At 46.3% G+C, this 27,614-nt stretch overlaps 1 protein-coding gene across 1 annotated transcript; it reads right to left on the reverse strand.

Moving 5' to 3' along the window:
• Nucleotides 1-5,138: 5,138 nt before the first annotated feature.
• LOC311231796 (nucleus accumbens-associated protein 1-like) lies at nucleotides 5,139-27,102 on the reverse strand (the record flags this gene model as incomplete). Its single annotated transcript, XM_084318422.1, has 8 exons — nucleotides 26,734-27,102; nucleotides 22,979-23,129; nucleotides 18,486-18,728; nucleotides 16,058-16,276; nucleotides 15,276-15,690; nucleotides 14,395-14,451; nucleotides 6,701-7,004; nucleotides 5,139-5,259 (listed from the first exon to the last, which is right to left on the reverse strand). The coding sequence occupies exons 2-8, from the start codon at nucleotides 23,102-23,104 to the stop codon at nucleotides 5,139-5,141; spliced, it is 1,485 nt and encodes a 494-aa protein (XP_084174548.1). The 5' UTR covers nucleotides 23,105-23,129; nucleotides 26,734-27,102.
• Between the last annotated feature and the right edge of the window lie 512 nt (nucleotides 27,103-27,614).

A 27,614-nucleotide genomic window follows, 5' to 3' on the forward strand; every position in this document is an offset into this window, starting at 1 on the left:
GGGGTGGAAGAGGAGAGAGAGGGTGGAAGAGGAGAGAGAGGGTGGAAGAGGAGAGAGAGGGTGGAAGAGGAGAGAGAGAGGGTGGAAGAGGAGAGAGGGGTGGAAGAGGAGAGAGAGGGGTGGAAGAGGAGAGAGAGGGTGGAAGAGGAGAGAGAGGGTGGAAGAGGAGAGAGAGGGTGGAAGAGGAGAGAGAGGGTGGAAGAGGAGAGAGAGAGGGTGGAAGAGGAGAGAGGGGGTGGAGGAGGAGAGAGAGAGGTGGAGAGGAGAGAGGGTGAAGAGGAGAGAGGGTGAAGAGGAGAGAGGGTGAAGAGGAGAGAGAGGGGTGGAAGAGGAGAGAGAGGGTGGAGAGGAGAGAGAGAGGGTGGAGAGGAGAGAGAGAGGGTGGAAGAGGAGTGAGGGAGAGGGAGAGGAGGGTGGTGGAAGAGGAGAGAGAGAGGGTGGAAGTGGAGAGAGAGGGTGGAAGAGGAGAGAGAGGGTGGAGAGGAGAGAGAGGGTGAGAGGAGAGAGGGTGATGAGGTGAGAGAGAGGGTGGAAGAGGAGGTGAGAGGGGTTGAAGAGGTGAGAGGGTGAAGAGAGAGAGAGGGTGAAGAGGAGAGAGAGAGGGTGGAAGAGAGAGAGAGAGGGTGGAGGAGGAGAGAGGGGTGAAGAGGAGAGAGTGGTGGGAAGAGGAGAGAGAGGGTGAAGAGGAGAGAGAGGGGTGAAGAGGAGAGAGGGGTGAAGAGGAGAGAGAGAGGGTGGAAGAGGAGAGAGAGTGGAAGAGGAGAGAGAGGGTGAAGAGGAGAGAGAGGGTGGAAGAGGAGAGGAGGGTGAAGAGGAGAGAGGGTGGAAGAGGAGAGAGAGGGTGAAGAGGAGAGAGAGAGGGTGGAAGAGGAGAGAGAGGGTGGAAGAGGAGAGAGAGGGTGGAAGAGGAGAGAGAGGGTGGAAGAGGAGAGAGAGGGTGGAAGAGGAGAGGAGGGTGGAAGAGGAGAGAGAGGGTGGAAGAGGAGAGAGAGGGTGGAAGAGGAGAGAGAGAGGGTGGAAGAGGAGAGAGAGAGGGTGGAAGAGGAGAGAGAGGGTGGGAGAGGGAAGAGGAGGAGAGGGTGGAAGAGGAGAGAGAGGGTGGAAGAGGAGAGAGAGGGTGGAAGAGGAGAGAGAGGGTGGAAGAGGAGAGAGAGAGGGTGGAAGAGGAGAGAGAGGGTGGAAGAGGAGAGAGAGGGGTGGAAGAGGGAGAGAGAGGGTGGAAGAGGAGAGTGAGGGTGGAAGAGGAGAGAGAGAGGGTGGAGGAGAGAGAGGGTGGAGGAGGAGTGTGGAAGAGGAGAGAGAGGGTGGAAGAGGAGAGAGAGGGTGGAAGAGGGAGAGAGAGGGTGGAAGAGGAGAGAGAGAGGGTGGAAGAGGAGAGAGAGGGTGGAGGAGGAGAGAGAGGGGTGGAGGAGGAGAGAGAGGGTGGAAGAGGAGAGAGGGTGAAGAGGAGAGAGAGGGTGGAAGAGGAGAGAGGGTGAAGAGGAGAGAGAGAGGGTGGAGAGGAGAGAGGGGTGGAAGAGGAGAGAGAGAGGGTGGAAGTGAGGAGAGAGGGTGAAGAGGAGAGAGGGTGAAGAGGAGAGAGAGGGTGGAAGAGGAGAGGAGGGTGAAGAGGAGAGAGGGTGGAAGAGGAGAGAGAGGGTGGAGAGGAGAGAGAGGGTGAGGAGGAGAGAGGGTGGAGATGAGAGAGGGTGAGGAGGAGAGAGAGGGTGGAAGAGGAGAGAGAGAGGGTGGAGAGGAGAGAGAGGGTGAGAGGAGAGGGAGAGAGAGAGGGTGAAGAGGAGAGAGAGAGGGTGGAAGAGGAGAGAGGGTGAAGAGGAGAGAGGGTGAGAGGAGAGAGGGTGAAGAGGAGAGAGAGAGGGTGGAAGAGGAGAGTGAGAGGAGGTGGAGAGGAGAGAGAGAGGGGTGGAAGAGGAGAGAGAGGTGGAAGAAGAGAGAGGGTGAGGAGGAGAGAGAGAGGGTGGAAGAGGAGAGAGAGAGGGTGAGAGGAGAGAGGGTGAAGAGGAGAGAGGGTGAAGAGGAGGAGAGGAGGGTTGAAGAGGAGAGAGGGGGTGGAAGAGGAGAGAGAGAGGGTGAAGAGGAGAGAGAGAGGGTGAAGAGGAGAGAGGGGTGAGAGAGGAGAGAGAGAGGGTGGAAGAGGAGGAGAGAGGGTGGAGGAGGAGAGAGAGAGGGGTGGAAGAGGAGAGAGAGAGGTGGAAGAGGAGAGAGGGTGATGAGGAGAGAGAGGGTGGAAGAGGAGAGAGTGGTGGGAAGAGGAGAGAGAGGGGTGGAAGTGGAGAGAGAGGGGTGGAGAGGAGAGAGGGTGAAGAGAGAGAGAGGGTGATGAGGAGAGAGAGGGTGGAAGAGGAGAGAGAGGGTGGAAGAGGAGAGAGAGAGGGGTGGAAGAGGAGAGAGAGAGGGGTGGAAGAGGAGAGAGAGGGTGGAAGAGGAGAGAGGGTGGAAGAGGAGAGAGAGGTGGAAGAGGAGAGAGAGGGGTGGAAGAGGAGAGAGAGGGGTGGAAGAGGAGAGAGAGGGTGAAGAGGAGAGAGAGAGAGGGTGGAAGAGGAGAGAGAGAGGGTGGAAGAGGAGAGAGAGAGGGTGGAAGAGGAAGAGAGAGAGTGTGGACAGAGGAGAGAGAGAGGGTGGAAGAGGAGAGAGGGTGGAAGAGGAGAGGAGGTGGAAGAGGAGAGAGAGGGTGGAAGAGGAGAGAGAGAGGGGTGAAGAGGAGAGAGAGAGGGTGGAAGAGGAGAGAGTGTGGAAGAGGAGAGAGAGTGTGGAAGAGGAGAGAGAGAGGGTTGGAAGAGGAGAGAGAGAGGTGGAAGAGGAGAGAGAGAGAGGGTGGAAGAGGAGAGAGAGAGGTGGAAGAGGAGAGAGAGAGGGTGGAAGAGGAGAGAGAGAGGTGGAAGAGGAGAGAGAGAGAGGGTGGAAGAGGAGAGAGAGTGTGGAAGAGGAGAGAGAGAGGGTGGAAGAGGAGAGAGAGAGGTGGAAGAGGAGAGAGAGAGGGTGGAAGAGGAGAGAGAGAGAGGGTGGAAGAGGAGAGAGAGGTGGAAGAGAGAGCGAGAGAGGGTGGAAGAGGAGAGAGAGGGTGGAAGAGGAGAGAGAGGTGGAAGAGGTGAGAGAGAGAGGGTGGAAGGGAGAGGAGGGTGGAGAGGAGAGGTGGTGGAAGAGGAGAGAGAGGTGGAGGGAGAGAGGGTGGAAGAGGAGAGAGGTGGAAGAGAGAGAGGTGGAGAGGAGAGAGAGGTGGAAGAGGAGAGAGAGAGTGTGGAAGAGGAGAGAGAGAGTGTGGAAGAGGAGAGAGAGAGGGTGGAAGAGGAGAGAGAGGTGGAAGAGGAGAGAGAGAGGGTGGAAGAGGAGAGAGAGCGTGGAAGAGGAGAGAGGGGTGGAAGAGGAGAGAGAGAGGGTGGAAGAGGAGAGAGAGAGGGTGGAAGAGGAGAGAGAGAGGTGGAAGAAGAGAGAGAGGGTGGAAGAGGAGAGAGGGGTGGAAGAGGAGAGAGAGGTGGAAGAGGAGAGAGAGAGGTGGAAGAGGAGAGAGAGGGTGAAGAGGAGAGAGAGAGGGTGGAAGAGGAGAGAGAGGGTGGAAGAGGAGAGAGAGGGTGAAGAGGAGAGAGAGGGTGAAGAGGAGAGAGAGGTGGAAGAGGAGAGAGGGGTGGAAGAGTAGAGAGAGAGGGTGGAAGAGGAGAGAGAGAGGGTGGAAGAGGAGAGAGAGAGGGTGGAAGAGGAGAGGTGGAAGAGGAGAGAGAGGTAGAAGAGGAGAGAGAGAGGGTGGAAGAGGAGAGAGAGGGTGGAAGAGGAGAGAGAGAGGGTGGAAGAGGAGAGAGAGGGTGGAAGAGGAGAGAGAGAGGGTGGAAGAGGAGAGAGAGGTGGAAGAGGAGAGAGATAGGGTGAAGAGGAGAGAGGGTGGAAGAGGAGAGAGAGAGGGTGGAAGAGGAGAGAGAGAGGGTGGAAGAGGAGAGAGAGAGAGAGGGTGGAAGAGGAGAGAGAGAGGGTGGAAGAGGAGAGAGAGAGGGTGGAAGAGGAGAGAGAGAGGGTGGAAGAGGAGAGAGAGAGGGTGGAAGAGGAGAGAGAGGGTGGAAGAGGAGAGAGAGAGTGGAAGAGGAGAGAGAGAGGGTGAAGAGGAGAGAGAGGGTGGAAGAGGAGAGAGAGAGAGTGAAGAGGAGAGAGGGTGGAAGAGGAGAGAGAGGGTGGAAGAGGAGAGAGAGAGGGTGGAAGAGGAGAGAGAGAGGGTGGAAGAGGAGAGAGAGAGGGTGGAAGAGGAGAGAGACCTTCGTTCGTTATGTTGGCATTCAAATCTTAATTAATTGGTTTGAACCTCCACTTTTAATTAAATTTTTTTTATTTTACACAAGAAATATATATCAGAATGTGATATATATCAGAATAGCACAGTACTATGTTGCGTTTACAATAATACGAAAGTCACGCGCGAACACAGGACAACACAGTGTAGTCGAGATGAGGAGGAGGGGTCACCGTCATACATTATCAGGAAATGAATCAATCATGCAAAAAAGAGAGAGTTGAGTAACTCACACTCACCCGTCTTATTTCATAATACAACGTTTCCGAATGGATGTTTGGATTAAACCAAGTGTATGCAGTGATGCTGAACTTTCCCAAGTTACTTAACGTTACACAGGTATGTTATGCACGTTTAGCTGGCTAACGTTAAGATAGCAGGAGCCGTCGGCCAACAAAGATGTTGTTTCAACAAATGGATTCACAAAATGGATTACCATCCAAACGCTATTGAAGCCTCCTGTGACCAGTAAGTAGGTACTACTACTCTTAACCCTTTCACTGCCACAGGACAGAAGGTTAACCGGTCACCGTCGGTTGTGTGATAGGAAAGGGTTAACCGGCTGTTGTGTGGCAGTGAAAGGGTTAACCTTCTGTGTATTGTCGCAGTGAAAGGGTTAACCGTTTGGTAGTCCGGCAGTGAAAGGGTTAATAACCACGGCAATATGCGCTTCGTTATATGCGTAAATGTGCGCTAAGTCAAGACTCGACAGTACTGAACCAGAACAATTATTTAGGAGCACATTTTTTTGCATGATTAAAAACGATGGTTCGAACGTGCGTTGGAAAAAACCTGGCGAAGTTCGAATCCCAAAAATAGGCTTCGGGGAAACAGCTCTAGAACCGACACGAGATATGGTCCGACTTTAGTGCAAAACGTGTGACTCACACTTGACGGCGTGCAGCACTCTGTTGTCCAGGGGTTTACGACTGGGGTCGTTGGTAGAAGAACGGATGCCTGTTCCACAGCTGTTAGCCAGAGTGCTCCTGAGAACAAAGACCAGACAACAAGACAGTATATACCCCTGGCCAGAATACATTAACCCAGAGAACATTCCAAAACGAAAAACGCTCTCTCGAAACTTTGCTTTCACACACACACATTCCTGCACCTATCCATTCCATCTCTTCTTGCACCCTACAAGTTCACGTTTGTTTTTGTTTGTCACATTAACACTTTCAGTGCCCAGCAGGGGGCGCACATTTAGTGCTTGAATGCTCACCATCCACTTCAATGTTAACGTTAATATCGCCTAATCTATGTTTTAAATTATGGATATGTGTCTAATCTGCCCGTCGCTTATCAATGACTCATTTTCCAGTCAACATTGTCGAAGCGGATTGTTTTTTTATCGGTTCATTTCCCGTTTTATAGCATTTTGAAACGCGTTTTCAAGGGGGAAAAAAAGATTCTGTGATAAACGCCCTGTACTGTAATATTCTAGAATGTTGTCATTTTTCGGCCTATTTATGAATCGTTTTCAAATAAACGCTAGATTATCGATAGTATATGTGTATGTGTGCACGCTGGTGCCGCAAGCTGAAAATCAATTCTCTTAGTTCCTGATCGCTCGCACAGTCAAACAGCCATATCACACATAGGAGAAAAGCTTATATCTCCGTGAAAACAGGTCTGATTATCCTAAGACTGGTAAAATAGATTCCTTACCTGAGATCAGATGGTATCCAAAAAGATTATTCCAATTCCTGATCGCCATTCCAAAAACCGATCCTTTTATTGATCCAATGCTACGTACTGTAAAGACATATTACACGCTGCTCTGAGGGTCCACAATGAATCTGATCGGCTCCGGTTACATGCGTGAGAAGTAAAATGTGGATTCCGGAGTTTTTTTTTCTCATCCATTTTCATTGAGTCCAATCCAAAAGGGTGCATTACCATCTGGGAGACGATAGCGGGCGCTTTTTTCACATCTGAGCGCCTGGTGGGGCAGGGTTACCAACGGTAGACTTGGTTGATGAAATATGAATTCAGATCGCTAATAAAATAAAATAAAACGAGAATTCTCGTGATGGGCATTCAAAGTGTTAATGTACATGTACTTTACAGTGAAATGCTTGGTTCTGTATGAGCCCCTGAGAATGTGCTTCATACAGTAAAAAAGTAAGTAAAAGAGGAATAACACAATATACAATATACAAACTAAAGTACAACCTAAGTACAATCTAAGTACAATGAGTAAAAATGCAGACAATGAGGTACAAAAACATTAACCCTTTCACCGCCGCACTACCAAAACGGTTAACCATTTCACAAAAGGTTAACCATTTCACTGCCACGGCGACCGTCGGTTGTGTGATAGTAAAGGGGTAACCTTCTGTCGTGTGGCAGTGAAAGGGTTAAGCCAGGCAAGGTGAAAATGCAAACCCTGCCCGCCCGCCGCCCCTCCTCCTCTCCCCCCTGTACCTGTCGAAGAAGGCGGCCAGCAGGCGTCGCAGCAGCACCTTGTGGCGGGTGCCGGCGCTGACGTGGCAGTTCATGAGCTGCGCGCGGGAGATGAAGACGCAGGTGCCGGTGACGAGCTCCAGCTTCTCCGCCGGGTCGCCCTCCTCGTACAGCTTGGGGTGGCAACGGTTGCCGATCTGGCTGATGAGCTCGGCGGGCAGCGACGCCAGGTCCTGCCGGGAGCGGCTCCCGCGGCCGCCCCGCCCCCCTCCCGACTCCGCCGCCAGGTCCGGCAACGCCTCCACCCGCTCCCCGCCCCCTGCCACTGCAAGAGAGTGAATACAGTGGAACTTCCTTTATTAAAGCCCTTCACTACCACACTACAGAAGGTTAACCTTTCACTACCACACTACAGAAGGTTAACCTTTCACTACCACACTACAGAAGGTTAACCTTTCACTACCACACTACATAAGATTAACCCTTTCACTACCACTACAGACGGTTAACCTTTCACTACCACACTACAGAAGGTTAACCTTTCACTACCACACTACAGACGGTTAACCTTTCACTACCACACTACAGAAGGTTAACCTTTCACTACCACACTACAGACGGTTAGCCCTTTCACAACCCCACTACAGAAGGTTAACCTTTCACAACCACACTACAGACGGTTAACCTTTCACTACCACACTACAGACGGTTAACCTTTCACTACCACACTACAGAAGGTTAACCTTTCACTACCACACTACAGAAGGTTAACCTTTCACAACCACACTACAGACGGTTAACCCTTTCACAACCCCACTACAGAAGGTTAACCTTTCACAACCACACTACAGAAGGTTAACCTTTCACAACCACACTACAGACGGTTAACCTTTCACTACCACACTACAGACGGTTAACCTTTCACTACCACACTACAGAAGGTTAACCTTTCACAACCACACTACAGACGGTTAACCTTTCACTACCACACTACAGAAGGTTAACCTTTCACAACCACACTACAGACGGTTAACCTTTCACTACCACACTACAGAAGGTTAACCTTTCACTACCACACTACAGACGGTTAACCTTTCACTACCACACTACAGACGGTTAACCCTTTCACTACTACACTACAGACGGTTAACCTTTCACTACCACACTACAGACGGTTAACCCTTTCACTACCACTAGACGGTTAACCTTTCACTACCACACTACAGAAGGTTAACCTTTCACTGTCACACTACAGACGGTTAACCTTTCACTACCACACCACAGAAGGTTAACCCTTTCACTACCACACTACAGATGGTTAACCCTTTCACTACCACACTACAGAAGGTTAACCCTTTCACTACCACACTACAGAGGGTTAACCTTTCACTACCACACTACAGACGGTTAACCTTTCACTACCACACTACAAAAGGTTAACCCTTTCACTACCACACTACAAAAGGTTAGCCCTTTCAGCTTTCACTACCACACTACAGACGGTTAACCTTTCACTACCACAGAAGGTTAACCCTTTCACTACCACACTACAGAAGGTTAACCTTTCACTACCACACTACAGAAGGTTAACCTTTCACTAACACACTACAGACGGTTAACCTTTCACTACCAAAGGGTTAACCATTTGGTAGTGTGGCAGTTAAAGGGTTAACCGTCGCTTTCACCACATAAAGAACTCCACCATCCTTCCAACTAATGAGGAACCACTTTAAATCCTATTGCAAATAAAACATTCTGATCAAAGCACTCGTCAGTGAGCAGATCATCATAAACATTGTTTTACTTTGACTGGCTCCCCCCCCCCCCCCCCCCCAGTGACTGCACTTAAGAGAATTTTTTTGGTTGCAACCGAAGGGACCGTTAACCAAAACCTCATACATCTGAGCATAGCTTGATGTGCCGAATGTCCACAAAATGCAGTGATGCGGAAAAATATATTTTTATTGATTTTTGAAAGTGCAATTAACACTTTGGCTGCCATGGGTTAAATTCATTATCAACCGTAGGTTGCCGGCTCTATTTGTCTATGGAGAAATTCCCCTTCTTTGCAGGGCTATAACTTTTTAAATTATATTGCTACATTGCCATTATTAGGGCCCATTCAAAGTCCTATATGTATTGTTCATTGTGTAGCAACGTTAAACTTTTTCATTCACATATTCATAGTAAAGTATGGTCTAATGTATAAGTATGTTTTCATCTCTTTCTGCAGCTTTCTCCAGAACGTGATCTATAGCCCCAAATACATTATATTGATGATGCAATACAGTTTTATGGCAATCAGCGCGATATAAAAAATTCCAACTAGACGTACTTCTAGAAGTTACTACACGTCATCTGATGTTGACCGGATGGGCTAGGGGGCGTTTATAATTCCGTGGGCAGCGTTATACCAATCATCTACGTGTGGGTCAAATGTTGATAATAGCAGTTAGTATCTGCAATACTATTGGCAATTATTGGCAATCGATCGCTGTGTAGTGTGACGAGCCAGAGTCCCGGGACATGTACCGAGTGCCCGGAAGTAATACGGCCGTCCAGCAAAACCTCTACTGCGCTTCCTGTTAAGCGATTGCGCCGATCGGCCACCAGATGGCGCTCCTGAACCGCCAGAGAGCTCAGTGGGTCCTCCTGGTGGATATCAGGCCAGCGGAGGGGAAATATGAATCCGGTCCCAGATTTTTGAAATATTGATATCAAAGACGCTTTAAAGCGTCTTCGGCAACTTGAGCATGGCCGGGAATGACGTGTTTAAGCGTTTTTAGGCAGTCAAAGTGTTAACAATTATTGTTTTTTAAGTTCTCGTTGAGTGAAAAATGTCAACAAAAACATGGTTTAACTGGAACCTTCATGCCTTGAATAAGATCAATGTTGAGTTTGTGTTTCAAGTGTTTCGCCTGTTTTATAGCAACACTACCATCACCGACATCTAAGAAGGGAGATCCCCCCTTGAACGGCCCTTCTAAGGTTTCTCCCCTCCACATTGCCTGTGGTGCTTTTTCCTATTGCTAGGTTTTAGTGAGTTTTTCCTTACCTTGACGTGGGGTATTGATCTGGGAGTGTTGCATTTATTTATTTTACATTTTACTTTTGGATTTCATGGTGTTTTTTGTTTTGTTCTTGATTTATTGTGATGTTTCTTCTTGACTAGTTTAAAGAAGACGTGTCCGCCCCATGGGGACATTAACGTGTGTTGTCGGGCCTTACAAATACATTTGATTTGATTTCAGTATGGCGAACATAGTCCTGAATGACCTCCACTCCTGCAGGGTTGGCAGTGGCACAGACACATTGTAAAACAACATAATATATCGAGAACTATCGTTTGCAGAGACTGGAAGAACAATAGAAACAGTATAACATTTGCATTGAAACAGTGCGCCTCCGGCGGTTAGGTGGCCGAGCGGAGATTGCGTTCGTCACCAGCCCCGGAGCTGTGAGCTGGATTCGCCTGTTCGAAACCAGCTCACAGCTCCGGGGTTGTCACCAGCTTGGCTGGCCGTCTGCACTAATACAATTGGCTGTATTAGAGGGTGGGAGAAGCTGGCGGGGTGGGTCCGGGTCGTTGTAAACAGCGACTCCTACAGTTCGGTCGGGGCGCCTGCTAAGCGCGGATAGGACTCGAGGGGGATAGTGTGGTCCTCCCACACGCTACGCCCTCTCGATGAGAATCCGCGCTGCCAGGTGAAAAGAAGCGGTGATTGGCTGGACGTGTGTCGGAGGAAGCACGTGGTAGCCTCCACTCTCCCAGATGATCTGACTGTGGGGGGTAAGTGCGCAGCGACCAGGAAGGGACTGGGAATTGGCATACGACTAACATTGGGATGGGAGAAAATCGGAGGAAAATGGAGGGGGAAAAAGACCAATAAAAAAGAAAAGAAACAGTGCGCCTCCAGCATCCCAGACAAATAGCAGATCAAGACATCTAGATTTATAATTATTATTAATATATATCTTTTAAGTAGGCTACTTTTGCTTAAAGGGGAACTATCTTATAAATGGCCTTTTCCAGTGTTTAGCATTGTTTTCTAGCTATGTGGCTTTATATTAATGGGGTCTATGTCTCTAATTCTCATTTTGGCGCATTCTTCCAATTCTCATCTCACAATATTCTCCCTCACTGAATTGAGTCATCTGAAACTTTGCATACTTTGGACGTCCAACAATACTCATCTGCATAATAACGCCTGCCCCCTCTATGTTTGTTGCCACCAGGCGCACACACTGTGGTTGTAGCCACTGCCCACAATCTACCTTTATTTAGTGCAGACCGCAAGGAAGGAAGTGCAGTGAGTTAGCCTAACGTTAGCCTAACGTAAATTGTATGAGCAAAACACGCAGGACATGTGCTGCTCCCGAAATGCTCCCGCTGTTTCTATTGGCAAACTTCCATCTTATATTACATCTTTGTTGGTCTGGAGTGCTGTCACCTACCAAACTCGTTCGAATGATCGGCTTGTGCTTAGGGTGCCTCGAATTCGGTCTGAGCTTGGAAAGTCTGCCTTCTCCTACGATGCTCCATACACATGGAATACCCTGCAACAGACTCTAAAGCTCGGAGCATTCCCGTCATTCATGGAGTTTAAAGGCATTGCACTTGACCTATGTACTGAATCATGTAATTGTTTTTAATCCATCATTGTAGTAATTGTAATTCATTGTAATTAATAACTGTTATGATATTTGTGTCCTTTGTTAACTCGTCATCACTGTAAATGAGGGAAACCTCAGTGCTTTCACGAGTATAAATAAAGGTTTGAAATGAAATGTGCAGGGAAAAGTGAAAGTGCTTTGCATCCTAGACTAGTAATTAATTTACATGGTAAACTAACGTTAGTGGCTAGCTAGCTAAATAGCCACACTGATGATGACAGAGAGAGACAGAGAGAGAACACAGCTAGCACGGGTGGGGGCTCTCTGGGGAGGGAGCTTTCTCTGTGTGTTTGTGTGCGCGCAGCATATTTTTTCTGTATTAGGTTCACTTTGACGATAGTAGAGTAGTATGGGCGGAGCTACAAATCACATTCCGAGTATGGGCGGAGCCAGGGGAGGAAACTAACTTTTTGGCTTACCAGCCAACTGGCGAGTAGCTGATTTTTTTTACCAGCCAAACAGATTTTTTACCAGCCAAATAAAAATCGCTAATTGTGATAATTACTTCTTTGTATGTCTTCGTCTAAATTGATTTTCAATCATAGTAATAATCACACCATGTCTCTACTCTTTAAGATATTTATTAGCATAAAACATTAATAACAGTGTCTCTACTCTTCACAATATTAGCATAAAACATAACATGAAAGAGGAAACTATTCTGGACTGGGTTGGGCTGAACTTGGCAGTGAAAGATGCTGGGTTGGACTGGGTTGGGCAGTGAAAGAAAAAAACCGAAGTATGTTGTGAAGTGTATAGATAGATGTGAAATGTATAGATGTAGCAGTACTGTCTATCTGTATGTCATATGTTATGATGAATTGAAAATGGGGGACCCTGATGTAAACCAGACGAAAGTCTTTCTCTGGTCTGCATCCCCTTAACAATTGTGTGTATTGAGCCGTACTGTATTGTACCCATTCTGCAATCTGTTAATAAAGTTTTCAATCAATCAATCAAGTTAACTTTGAACCTCGGTTGTCAAGCCGCGTCAATGTTGTGTATGCATCTGGGTGGGTAGGCATCACAACGGTGTTCACTGTGCCTTTAAGGCGGCACGGTGGGCTGGATGACAGGACTGTGAAATACCGACAGTGTTGTGGCATCGTCAGTTCGGTTGGTGTGTTGTTGTGCACTGGTTGAGCATGCAATAAAACATATAACCTTATGTCGTAGTCCAGTGCGTTTTTGGAAACATTATAGTCATAACAGATACACCTAGCTAACATGTGGCTGGCTGCTTTGAGCACACACACACACACACACAGGGCTAACATTAGCTAGCAAGCAGCTATATAGCCAAAAGTTTTAAAACGCTAACTAGAAGCTAACTACTGTATACTGTTCCAATAGACTAACATACACCTCTGTGATTTAAATGTGTCCTTGCCTTATACTCGAGGGTTGTACTAGGGTTGGATGCAGTTCCCCGTTGGTCAGTCTGTCTGTTTTCCATCTTCTGCTGTGTTTAACGTTATCTGTTTGCGAGTGCTCCCTTGACTGATGGCTAGTACCGCGGGACTTTTATTCAACATTATATATGTCCGCCGCGGGTTGGCCAGTACTGCGGGAACTTTTATTCAACATTATATATGTCCACCGCGGGTTGGCCAGTACTGCGGGAACTTTTATTAAACATTATATGTCCGTGGGTCTTGTGCAGTTCTCTCGTGGCACTGTCAACTAAAGCGAGCGCTCAGAAGACGCGCACAGTTTGCCAGTGACCGTGATTGCAGAATGTTTTTTTTTTTTTTTTTGTTTACTAGTCGCCAGACTGGCGAGTGACATTTGGCAGGTAAAGTGGCCTAATTTCCTCCCCTGGGCGGAGCCCAGCCACAAACAGCTTGAAATCTTGAAGTGGGAAAATGCTGCTCTAGAGTACTTGATTAGAAATACAAAACAATGATTTTTTTGGAAAAAAAACCTTACAGATGTGTTCCATAGACTCACAGGAATTGTGTAAAATTGCCCAAATAGTGAAAGAAACAGTAAGATATTTCCTATATTCCTCATGTGCATAACGTGTCCGAGTGACGGACTATAGCTTAGTCATAACTTGTGTTGTCAAGTCAATATATATCCCTCGTTTTAGTCTTTGTTTCACTACCTCTACCAAAGGGTTAACCCTTTCACTGCGACAATACAGAAGGTTAACCCTTTCACTGCCACATGACAAATGGTTAACCCTTTCACAACCACACTGCAGAAGGTTAACCCTTTCACTGCCACACTACAGGTGGTAGTGAAAGGGTTAAGAGAGAAATTAAGACTAGTCAGTTGCCTCTCTGCTGTCCAGTTCAGCACCATGGACATCGCCACGCGGAGAGGGGATGGGGATGAAGTAGGGGATGAAGCAGGCTAGCACGGCCAGTTTGGTATTTTCACAGGATATTACGAGCGAGAGATTTAAATTAGTGGTGGGACTCGATAAATCTTTTTTTATCGAATTAATTTGAGACTTTATAGTTAATTAATCAAAATGAATCGCATATCAATATTATTTTATTCAAAAAAAATTGTTATAAGAGTGAATCAATGAATCATATATATATATATTATTATTATTAATATACATTATATACGTTTAAGCAGCAAAATCTTGTTTATTAGCTGCTACACAGACCAACAGTCAGATCAATGCAATGTTTTACAAAGTGCAGCAATTTTAGGAACAATATATATAGCGCAAAGGACCTTTTGTCTTTTTTTTTTTTTTTTACTTTATTTTTTAGCGTTTATCGCTTTCCTGGTCAAGCATGACCGACAGTTGCAGGGTGAAACGGGAGAGAGAGCAAGGGGAGACATTCGGCAAATGACGGCGAGTCCGGGAATCGAACTCGGAGTCAACCAGATCCGTGACTCAGCACGGAGTCCCGCGCGAGCGCGGTAACATGGTGTGCTACTGGAGCACCCCGACCTTTTGTCTTTTAAAAGCTAACATTCCAAAGTTTCTTACACAATAAAGAAAAATCACTTTGAGTGCTAATGAAATAGAGTAACAGAGGTTTGAACATACTGAAGTAAGAGTTGTGTGTACTCACATTTCTGTTTAGTGGTTTCCAGATGCCTGTTTTCAAGTTCCAGCTGAGAGGTAGGAGCTGGAAAACATAACGGTTCCATAGCCTGAAGTCTAATAGTCATACAGGTCCAAAGTTTATAAAGATCCCATGGAAAATTAGTATTTCACAAAGATTTTTGTAATGCGTGTATCGCAATAATAGCGTGATTATCAAAAATGGCCATCCACTGCATTTATTTCTTCTCTCGAGTCAAAACAAAGGACTTCCTCATCCGAACGGCTCGTCAAATGACGGTTTCCTCTTCTAACGCGAGACCCGAAGCACGCAATAGGTCGAGTGTGGTGACGGTGGAAAGGCGACAAATTCACCTTCGGCGAAAACGCAGCCTGGAGCCGACAGACGAGAGCAAAGTGCTATGACGTGCGATAAAACGCATACTTTTTCTTTACCTTACATTTTTACGGTAGTTAATTAATAAAAATTAATACGATAAAGTCCCAGCCCTAATTTAAATATGTCGGACTTCCAACAGATTTTTCAAAAAAATAAAAAATAAAGGTTATTACTAGGGATGTCCGATATTATCGGTCTACCGATATTATCGTCCGATATCGGCATTAAAATGTGATATCGGAAAATATCGGTATCGTTTTTTTTTTTTTTTTACATTTCTATAGAAATGGTCCGATATTATCGGCCGATATCGGCATTAAAATGTGATATCGGTTGATATCGGTATCGGAAATTAAGAGTTGGACAATATCGGTATATCGGTAAAAAAGCCAATATCGAGCATCCCTAGTTATTACCAGACAACGGAAACAACACGTGCACATACACAACACCACGTGCACATACACAACACCACGTGCACACACACAACACCACGTGCGCCTGCTCACCTGCGGCCCCTACGTTCAGCATGCTGTACATGGTGTACATGTTGCAGATCTGCCTGTACTGCTCCTCCGCGCTCTCGTCCGTCATGTCGTCCTCCTCCTCGTCCTCGTGGTAACTGATCGGCGAGTCGCTGGTGTACATGCTCAGTGTGCCCGGGCTCGTCCCCTCAGGGGTCCCGCCATTGTTGTTGTTGTTGTTATGGTTATGGTTGACTGTCCCGCCTCCTCCTCCCACCGCCCCGCCCCCTAGGCCGCCGCCGCCGGCAGCTCCCCGCCCAGAGGCGTCCTGGGTGTTGGAGGAGGAGTAGCGTGCGGCCTTCCTCATCCCGCCGGACCCCCCTCCCCCGTCCCGGTTGCCCCCCTCCCACAGCCGCTTGGCCACTGGGGTGCAGACCACAGAGTAGGGCGAGGCCTCCTGCTGGGGAACAAGAGAGGAGCCGCTTATTCACCTCACAATTCAATGCGTCACTAAATCTTTTTGGGGGTTTTTACTTAATTGGCATGCAAATGTGACGAGAGTGGTTTTGTCTGCAACGATCAAAAGTATGCAAACAAAGCCTCGGACCAAGTTAGCAGAGTTCATCTATATATCTCTTATTTCATTATATGAATTATCATACACGTTATTTTCAATTAATTTCCTTTTGAATGAACATGGATCAACCAACGCAATTTGATTCCTTCACCGTGATTACCCCCCCCCCACCCGTAAAGCTGTGCTGTCGACTGTATACTGTAATTATGCACATATCTCTTCCACTAGAGGCCTGCTGATCAAGCCCCACCTGCTGTGAATGAGGGGTGGGCTGTGGCGCCGTCTGCTCCGTCTTCACCTTTGACACCAGGGGGAGGGGCGTCAGGCAGGAGGAGGGTCTGGCCCCCCCGGACGAGGCCACCACCCCGACCCCTCCACCTCCCATCGTTTGAGTGACGGGGCTCTGGGGCTCGGAGGGCGGGGTCTCCTCCACGTGGAGTCCCTGGGAGTCGCAGCTGGGTGAGGAGACCTGGTGGAGACCGGGGGAGGCGGGACGTTGGGAAAGACAAACATCAGCCTGAGGTGTCACTCACAGAGAACACAGTGTGTGTCGTGTACAAGGAGAGTGGAGTGGTTACGTCATCGCTGTTTCCCGCGCGGTCCACCCCTCTTGAAATCACCATGTATTTCCAATGGACCCATTTCTAAATCGGCTCGTTTAAAACAAATAAAGCATGAACATTGGCACGGTGTACCTTTCTGTGTGTATTCATCCACAATCTATAGCTCAACATGAAACAATTCGCAATTAATCGTAAAAGTTGCAAAATAACAGCATTTATGTTTTCGTTCACGGAGGAACTACACTTCCCTCTGGCGCTGCTATTAGGAGACGGCACTGAGCGACAGGCGTTCTACTGGTAAGTGTAGTTACTTTTTAACGACAAATTAAAAACCTTATAACTACTTTTATTTCAACCAAAAATGCTTAAACAATAATGTTAGTGATAGAAGGGAACTCATTATGTGCAAAAATGGAAAGCTTGCCAATGTTCATGAGGCAGAATTGTTACAATAGCCGATTAGCCGATAATCCATTTTCCTAATGATAAATCCCTATACGGGTGGACCGCGCGGGAAACAGGGTGACAGTTACCATCTTCCTGGACTTTTACTTTTGTTTTAAACCAACATTGTTCAATATTACACTTACTGTACATTTCAGTATATTTTTACTGTATATTTTATATTAGAATGTATATACATAACATATATATATATATATATATATATATATATAATGCATATCCCGGACCGTATTTTATTCTTAGGCTTATTTTATTCTTTATTCATAGGCTTAATTTTATTCTTATTCGTGACTTTTGTTTTTGTCTACCTAAATGTTTACTGTGAGCGATTTGTAGTGCCAAATTTCCCTCGGGATGAATAAAGTATTTATATTATATTATATTCACAGGTTTAGCCGATCACGTTGTCTGTTCATCCGTCCACCCGTCCCCACTACTCCCATCCGCCCCACAGAACCATCACCACCCTGAACTCTAATATGCACCAATAATTCACCCTGTCCCCCTCCTCCCACACTGTGCAACATCCTACCCCTCAAGTGCAATATCCACAAGTGCGATACCCACCGATAGACACTGTGATTGTTATTTTGTATATTGTACAGTATTGTAACATTGTTTTATTGTATAGTATTTTATGTTTCGCTTTTATTACTTGTGTGATTTTATATTTGCTTCCACTACTGCACCTTAAAGGAAAACGCCAACATTTTGGGAAATTAGCTTATTTGGCATCTACCCTGGAGTTAGACAAGAAGATACATACCCTTTTTCTTCTCTGTGCATGTAGTAGGAGTAGGAAGACAGGCACCGTTAGCCTAGCTTAGCGTCAGTCACTGGAAGTAGGTTCCTCCATTAGCCTAGTTCAAAATGTCTTCCTACTCCTACTGCATGCACAGAGAAGAAAACGGTATGTATCTTCTTGTCTAACTCCAGGGTCCCCAAAATGTTAGAGCGTTAATATACATACCTTTTTCTTCTCTGTGCATGCAGTAGGAGTAGGAAGACGTGCACCGTTAGTCTAGCTTAGCGTCAGTCACTGGAAGTAGGTTCCTCCATTAGCCTAGTTCCCAACGTCTTCCTACTCCTACTGCATGCACAGAGAAGAAAAAGGTATGCATCTTCTTGTCTAACTCCAGGGTAGATGGCAAATAAGCAAATTTCCCAAAATGTTGTCCTTTAAGTTTGAGTCCCAAATCTCGTTGTATGTGAATATAATGACAATAAAGTATAATCTATCTATCTAATCCAGTGGTTCTCAAACTACGGGTCGTGACCCAAATTGGGGTCGCGGTAGGTGACAGTGGGGTCGGGCATTGGAAAGTAAAAAAAAATATATAATTTTTTTTAATTATTATTATTCTTTTTTTTATGTTCTGGCAACATATTTTGGCTAAATATGCCTCGTTTTATAAATGTGTATCGATAACACAGTGCTATAATTAAATGTTCTAATAAATATGCATGATCAAGTTCAACGACGTGTGCTTTTATTTTGATATTCCTTAATTCCACATTGAAATTACACGACACATTAAGTGTGGGGTCCCCAAAAAAGAAAAAAAATCCTAAATAAAATGGAGTCACGGTATGAAAAGGTTTGAGAACCCCTGATCTAATCCATCTTATCCTGTCCAGCAGCTGTGTTACCTTGAGGAAGAACTCGGTGCCTTTCTCCATGATCTGTTGGATCTGGAGGAAGCCGGCGGTGTACATGAGGAGGAACTGGTCCCCCACGTTCATGCTGAGGCGGCCCGTGTAGCAGAAGGCCAGGATCTGCTGGAAGCTCTGCGGCTGCACCGCAGGGGGCAGCTCCACCACCGAGCTCTTCCCGCCGGCGTTGAACAGGTCCCGGAAGTAGGAGCTGCTGGCCGCCAGCACCGCGCGGTGAGCCTGGGGGGGGGGGGGGGGGGGAGGACAACGGACGTGAGCAGACAAGAAGACAGAGCTGCAGGGTAAGGAAGCAACGCTCCCAACGGGGGAAAAGGAACTTGAAAGACGTACATCTGGATCTACGGAGGGAGGTCTCACCACGTCTGTGAGGTTTTAATGGATTAAGGCGGCTTAAGTTTAAAAGTTAAGCTTAAAAAACACCACTGTTCCCCAAAAAACAACTCAAGCGGAATGCTACTCTACTATGTGCTGCCCCCCTTCCCATTGGACAATGTGCAATAGCGAATGTGCACTTCTTAACACTATATCTTATATATCTATCTATATCTATCTATATCTATCTATCTATATCTATATCTTAATTTATAGATCTATTTTACTGCTGGCTCTCTTTTACCTTTTTAATTTGTAACTTTTAACTGAAGTTCTGACTATATCGTTTGTCGCTTGGCCTCTTTCTTAACCCTTTAACTCGCTTGACTCTTGTTGTTGTGTGTATTTTAACGTTTGTCCACTGTACTGTGAGCTACTGGATACCTGAACCCCAAGGGATCAATAAAGTATCTAAGTATCCATCTACTCTAAGCAGAACTCTGTCTAATTTACATTAATTCTAGGGCTGTCAGTTTATCGCGTTAATTAGATTAATTAATTACACAGCAAATTATCGTGTTATGAAAATTTACTCAAAATGTATTACAAAAAAAAATATATATATATATATTTTTTTTTTATATATTTTTTTTATCTCATTCATTCCATAAGAATGTAGAATACACATTTACAGATTTTTTTTTTATTTTTTTTAATATGGTCCATTTGCATGTTCTTGGTATCTGATTCTAGGGACATCTATGAATCTCAGGGAATGTATTCCCAGTGTCAGAAATACTGTGGGCTAGATCCACAAATAATGGATTGCACGGTGCAAGTTGCACCCTTACTTACAATTCATTATGAATTGAAAATGGGGGACCCTGATGTAAACAAGATGAAATCTGCAGCGGTTTTTTTATTAGACACATATAGCCATAATTTAAGATATAGTTTATGCATTCGCAAATATGAGAGCTCTGTCATTGAAGCGGCTTATCGCGGCTCATGCGCATGCGTGGGCGTACGCGATAACTGGCGGCGATAAGGGGGGCGTGCTAGCGTAGGGTCACGTGGGCTTAGTGGCCAATCAGAGGAACCCGGAAACCGAACAGCGTTGTAGAAGGCATAGACGCGGGGGGGGTCGGATCCAATATTTATGACTTAAAACTAGGGATGTCCGATATTATCGGCCGATATTGGCATTAACACTTTCAGTGCCGGCCATTAACATGGTAAAACATGGTTAAATGCCACCACCCACTTCAATGATAGCGTTGTGAACGGATAATCTCTGTCTTAAATTATGGCTATATGTGTCTAATCTGCCCGTCGCTTATCAATGACTTGTTTGCAGTCAACATTGTCGAAACGGATTGTTTTTTTTAATCGCTTCATTTCCGTTTTATAGCATTTTGAAAAGCCCTCGTTTTCAAGGAAAATATAAAGATTCCGTGATAAAAGGCATTTACTGGAATATTCTGGATACACAAAAACGTTGTCATTTTTCAGCCTATTTATGAATCGTTTTCAAATAAACGCTAGATTATCGATAGTATATGTGTACTTATGCCCGCTATAGAAGCGGGCTGAAATATTGATTATCTCATTTCCTGATCGCTCGCACAGCCACACACACACACGCGCATAGGGCAAACGCTGATATATAGGTGAAAATAGCTCTGATTATCCCAAGACTGGTAAAATAAATTCCTTACCTCAGATCAGATGTTATCCAAAAAGATTATTCCAATTCCTGATCGCCATTCCAAATATCGATCACGCTTATTTATTACAATACATAATCCACGCTGTTCTGATGGCCGGCGATCACTTGGTCTCTTCAGTTGGCCTTGACGGAAAAGTAAAATGAGGAAACTGGCCACGCCCCCTTCGTCAGTTAAAGTAATGGGGTGCAGTTACACAGGGAGAGACAATAGGGGGCGGTATCTTCCCAATTGAGCTCAGAGAGAGTCTGCAGCACTAACCTGAGGCTCGATTGATGAAATATGAATTCAAATCGCCAATAAAAAAAATACGACAAGCAAACGCTATATAGCGTTGGCGGGCACTCAAAGGTCGGCATGAACTAACGACAAAAAGCGTGGCTGGCATTCAAAGTGTTAAAATGTAATATCGGAAATTATCGGTTTAAAAAAAATGTATACATTTATTTAACCTTTATTTACCCAGGCAAGCAAGTAGGAACAAATTCTTATTTTATTTATTGTCAAAAGTATCGCTGCTGGCGGGACAAAACCTCATAACTCCAAAAACCCAACTTTTCAGCAGATGAAAAAAACTAACACAGATTTGAGGGTGAATAGAGTTAGGAGGTTTAGACAGATGATCGGCTTAATGCTTTCCCATTGTTTAAACTTTGTAAAACCCACACACACATATGGAGGATGATCTACGCCGGAGTTGATTTATATAAAAAAAAAATGGAGTTATGAGGTTTTGTCCCGCCAGCAGCGGTATGCATAATGTTGTGTTAATTCCACAACAAGAGATATGTAATGTTATAATTACCTAAGATTATTCCTTTTTGGGGGGGGGGGGGAACCCTGCATATATCGGTATCGGTTGATATCGGTATCGGAAATTAAGAGTTGGACAATATCGGTATATCGGATATCGGTAAAAAAGCCAACATCGAACATCCCTACTTAAAACCAATTTCCGACAATTAGTTACACTTTAAATTAAAAAAAAGTATTTCTTGATTCAGAAAATGTTTATCATGGATGAACAAAACTTTCAATGCGAATGGTTGATTTGAATTTCAAGGACTTATTAAGCACCTTGTTAAAAGGTTGTGTTTTCAAAGAATTCCAGGCTGTGACTTTTCTCTCCAGAAAATCAAGCACTTTAAGCACTTCAAGGACCCCGCAGTACGTTACCTTGAAGGCGTGGCCCTCGACCACCACTGAGACATCACAGTACGTTAAACCTTTCACTGCCACACGACAGAAGGTTAACCCTTTACTATCACACAACCGACGGTCATTAACCGTCTGTTGTGTGGCAGTGAAAGGGTTAACCGTTTTGGTAGTGCGGCAGTGAAAGGATTAAGGCTGAGACAATATGCCATTTGGAAGAATCGATAAATCGGGACAAAATTATCGATAAATATATATATATTTTTATTATTATTATTATATATTTTTTATTATTATATACAACTAATTTATTTTGCAGCAATTCTTTGTCATTGCCACCATCTTTAGTGTTACAGATTTCCGCATTCAAAACTACTGATCCTTCTCATTTTATAGTCGGTGGTCTCTGGATGTGATGGAGGAGTGCACTGCATATTGAATGCACAGTGCAGAGTTGCAATTCAACTGAATTTACATGAAATGGGGATGTTTTAACCACAAGACCTAGTATTTTAGTATAGTATAAAATATACACAGTATATATATTTTTTATATATAATTATTTTTTTACACGTGCAAAAAAATCGATAAGTGACGCCACTTTTCACGCAGTTATCGATTAATCGATAAGTGGCCTCAGCCTTAAGGTGCTCCCATAGTCGAGCAGACTGTACACGGAGCGCACTCCACGGAGGTCCGCGCAGACTCTTTGAGCTTTCATAGTCGAGTGGACCGCCGCGTACCAATTTCCTACATGTCTCCCACCAGTTTACAAAATATTTCCCACGCTGTTTAGACTTCTGTCATGTTGTCGTCATCCGATGTCAAAATAAAGAGTCTAGGTTATCTCCGTTTCCAATATACTGGCAGTTTTACACACTTCATTTAGAAAAGCCATTCAAACATCTCAAGTTTCTTCAGATGATGAGAAAAGACATGGTCCAAATGTATATGAATTGGAATGGGTGACGATTAGCGATAGTAAAACTAAATTTAGCGTCATCTACCTGCCAACGTTTTACCGGACCAATCCTACCCATTTAACCATGATCCTGCCCTACTCTCTCTTGGCACGGAGCGAGTGTTCAGAGTAAATGCAGATCGGCGTCACATTAAATGCAGGTCGATGTCAACCAACAAGCAGAGCAGCGTTTTGTGTGACACCAAGTCAGCGGCGCGGACATCCGTGCATTAGAAAATTGGAGCTTCGCACTTGGAGTCCGCTCCGTGTATGGTCCGCTCACTATGGGAGCACCTTCACAGTACGGTGCCTACCTTGAAGGCGTGGCCCTTGACCACCACCGAGACGTCACAGTAGAGCCCCTGCAGCCGCTGCTCATTCAGACACTCCAGGACATTGTTGCCAAAGTTCGGAATCGCCATCTGCAGCGTCTGAGCCATAACGCTCTGCCCAGCACCACAGGTTCTACCAGGAGGAGAGGTGGAGGGAGGGAGGGAGGAGAGGAGGAGAGAGGAGGGAGGGATGGAGGAGAGGAGGGAGGGGTGGAGGAGAGAGAGGAGGGAGGGATGGAGGAGAGGAGGGATGGAGGAGAGGAGGGAGGGGTGATGGAGGAGGAGGGGTGGAGGAGAGAGAGGGGCAGGGGTGGAGGAGAGGAGGAGGGGTGATGGAGGAGGAGGGGTGGAGGAGAGAGAGGGGCAGGGGTGGAGGAGAGAGAGGGGCAGGGGTGGAGGAGAGAGAGGGGCAGGGGTGGAGGAGGAAGGGGTGGAGGAGAGAGAGGGGCAGGGGTGGAGGAGAGGAGGGAGGGGTGATGGAGGAGGAGGGGTGGAGGAGAGAGAGGGGCAGGGGTGGAGGAGAGGAGGGAGGGGTGATGGAGGAGGAGGGGTGGAGGAGAGAGAGGGGCAGGGGTGGAGGAGAGGAGGGAGGGGTGATGGAGGAGGAGGGGTGGAGGAGAGAGAGGGGCAGGGGTGGAGGAGAGGAGGAGGGGTGATGGAGGAGGAGGGGGGATGGAGGAGGAAGGGGTGGAGGAGAGAGGGATGGATGGATGAAAGAGGGAGAGATGGAGGAAAGAGGGAGAGATGGAGGAAAGAGGGAGGGATGGAGGAAAGAGGGAGGGATGGAGGAAAGAGGGAGGGATGGAGGAAAGAGGGAGAGATGGAGGAAAGAGGGAGGGATGGAGGAAAGAGGGAGATAGAGGAAAGAGAGAGATGGAGGAAAGAGGGAGGGATGGAGGAGAGGGAGGGGGAGAGGGAGGGATGGAGGAAAGAGGGAGGGATGGATGAAAGAGGGAGAGATGGAGGAGAGAGGGGAAAGGGTGATGGAGAGGAGGGAGGAGGGATGGAAGGCGGGAGAAGGGTGGAGAGAGAAGGATGAGACAGAGGAGGGAGGAGAGAGGATAAGATGGGGGAAGAAGGGATGGATAAGGGGAAGAGAAGGGATGAAGTGTAGGGAAGGGTGGGTGAAGCAGAGATGGAGACAGAGAGAAAGTATGAAAAGAGGGAAATCAAATGTATGATGATTAATGCATTGAATTAAGTAGTTGGTAAATGTTAAATGCATAATGTTAAGTTCCATATGAAAGAGAAGGTTGGCCTATTTCTGCCTAGTTCCAGTAGGTTCTAATTCACCCAGTTAATAGTCTCTTTGGTGGCTTTTAGCACACTTTGTTATTTTCGCATTAAAAATAAACAATCCCTTACATAACGTGTCTATTTGGCTTGTGCAGCTCGTCATCGTTCACCAAAGAGGCATGTGATCAAAAGTGGAGGAGCTGTCTTGGCGAGAGCGCTCAAAGAAAAACCAAAGTGATGGTTGGAAATGTTTTTCTGCATTTTGGAGCGAATTCATTACTTTGGAGTTGAGTCTTTCATGTGTCCTTATAATCACTGATGGGGAAAATAGCATTATATTATTCATACTATAGTCAATCATGTCAAAACAAGTGCCAAAACAGTGGAAACTGTGGATAAGAATGAGAACTCCCAATTCCACACAAACCCCTAATAGGAAACAATACAATAGTGAGTAGCCCGGGAGGCTGAGTGAAGCAGAACAAGGCTCCCAAACTAAACCACAACTACTGAGGTAAACCTACAAAGTGGGCCACCATGCCCCGTCAATCATTCCTCTTCGCAACAAGTCAATAATATAAAATGATATGATCGTTCCCATATGAAGCACTTTTTATGCAACTTTTATTTTTATTTAATTTTAAAAGGAATCTTGGTATATATAGCCTGTTATCCAAGGGGGAAAAAACAGTAGACAGGAAACAACTTGAAGTTGGTTTAGCATTTACAAAAAATATGCGACAAAATGACTCAGCTAAATAGGCAGGGGTTTAACAAAAACTGCCCACATTTTGTATATATATTTTTAGCCAGTACGGTTACGTTAACTATATATATTATATTATTCCACTGTATTGGGACATCATTCAAGGCCACAGAATAGGCTACCGTTTCCTACACAGGTCATAGGGGGTCACAACAACTTCCAGGCAGCAGAAAGGGAGTTAATTTCAACCACTTGACCTTTAGCCCTCCGGCCCCCATGAGTCCCATTATATCCCGACATGACACCACAATACCAGCCTGTGTGTCAAGGGGGATACGATTTCAGTGACATCTTGATCTACGTTTAGGCCTATAGCAGTAGGTAACGCAGCATGTGAAATTCAATCCCATTGCCAACTCAAGTTTACTTCATGTAGACCGAGCATAAGACTATGTGGAACTAAACACACAAAGTAATTTCGATCATTATAGTCAAGGTTGATAGATTGGGGGTTTCTTTTTTTTATTGTTATCAACGCCAACACCATCAATCACTGTCTAATGACATTCAATTTCCTGGTTTAGGGGAGGTTATTAAAGGTAGCCTGCTAGCAAGTATAGCAAGCTAAAGCTAAGGCTATTTGCATCAATAAAATACTACACCTAATGCATTTGATTAATACATATGAACAGTAATCACGTGCTTATAATGACAATGAATGTTTAAAAATACAGTATTTAGTAGCGGGACTTTAGCCATACATTAATAATATATGGCTATAATTTAGCCTCCCATGAGCACGATTATAGGATTAAAACTTCAAAACGGAATATCCATTAATACATTAATTAATCTCACATCATTAAAAAATCTAAAGTCTAGCAAAGCCCCAAGTCTCGCCGCCGCCGCCACGGGAGAGCGAGAGGAACCGGTGCCAGCAGCGGGGGAACAGTGAGTCAGACCGGGCAGAGGAGGCAGCTCTCTCTCCCGGTGCCCCGTCGACTGTGTGCCAGCCAGCCTCGATGCCCGGTTACCCCGGTACTAGGCTCTGGAGTCCCCGGTTGGCACGGGCCAGGGGGGGGGGGGCAGAGAGGAGGCAGACAACCGACTAAAAACCCGCTGCTACTACTACTAACTGTAATAATGTCACCGGGTTTAGCAGTAAATAATAAAATATTCAGCAGTTCACTTCACATCCGCTCCTCTCTCTCGGTGCCAGTGTGATGTCGGGCATAGCTTGAGTTACCTCCTCCTCCTCCTCCTCCCCGGCCTAGCAGCTACCAGAGACGGGATAGACGCACAACAACACACGGTACTGCTGGAGGACCCAAAACATTTCTGTTGATTTTAATTATTTAATTAAAACCCAAAAACAATGTGTCGGATAATAATAATAATTCACTTGTGTGGTTTTAATAATCCGGGGTTAATAATCTTTACGGGTTAATAATGTCTGCTGGGGAGAGGAGGAGGAGGGGGGGTATAGCTCCATCTTTATAGCCGCGACATCAACAGGTCATCCCGGGACACAATGCTCTGCTGTGCGAGAGGAGCCAGACAGACATGATGGATCCAGCGTGGAGGGAGGAGGGTTGGAACACAACGAGACAATCCTAACCGAGTATACTCATAATCCTCGAATATAAATATATTAATTCGCATTTGGTTTCTCTAACTAAAAAAAAAAGTACAAACAGTGTTATTATACCTGGTGCTAAATGATCTCCACCCACACTTTTCACAAAAGTTGAGGAATGCGGAGAGAGAGAGAGGGGGAGAGGGGAAGAGAACTCACCGAGAGAAGGAGCCCGCCGCCGGGGATCTAACTGTGTGAAGTCAGTGAAGAAGTGGTTAAAGTTTAGTCGCTGCTGCTGCTGTGTCCCTACGACGAGGAGCCCATCCCCCACCAGAGCACACCTTCCCAAAAAAACAATAGCCACCACACAACCCCCCTCTTCTTCAAATAATTCACCCTGCTGCCGCTGCACCGATGATCCCAACAATGTTGCCCCCGAATACCGAGCCACTCGCACCGGCTACCGACCACCCTGTCCTCCGTGACCCCGCTCGACTGGCGTGAACCCGACGATCAAACTCACCCACCACCGGTTTCAATGGAGGAGCAGCAGCACAGACGCGGTACTACTCTCCCTCTCTCTCTCTGCCTCGCTAACGTTACAGGCAGCCATTCATTGTGTGTGTGTGTGTGTGTGTGTGTGTGTGCAGCAGGCGACACAGCGGAGCGCAGAGCTGTCGAGGAGAGGAGGCGCAGAGAGAGCAGGGTTTCCTTCCCCCAGTGGTTTGTGCAGCAGACACGGAGCACAGAGCCGCCGATCATGCAGACAGACAGACAGTCGGACAGACAGACAGACAGCGTCCCCAACCGACCCACCACTGTCTGAGGCTGAGCCCCCCGGCCGCCCCACCCCCACACACGCTCCCCCACCACACCCACTTACTTTCAACACACTCTTGTGACTGCCCCCCTCCCCATAACTGGACAGGACAAGAGGGGGAGTCCCCTGGGGGACCCTGGCCTGATGTAACAAGACAAACGTCTTTCTCTGGTCTGCATCCCCTTAACAATTGTGTGTATTGAGCCGTACTGTATTGTACCCATTCTGCAATCTGTTAATAAAGTTTTCATTCATTCATCCGAATCATCCCACCACACCG

This window comes from Notolepis coatsorum, assembly GCF_963971535.1.
Source record: "Notolepis coatsorum genome assembly, chromosome: 7".
NCBI classification, from domain to species: domain Eukaryota; kingdom Metazoa; phylum Chordata; class Actinopteri; order Aulopiformes; family Paralepididae; genus Notolepis; species Notolepis coatsorum.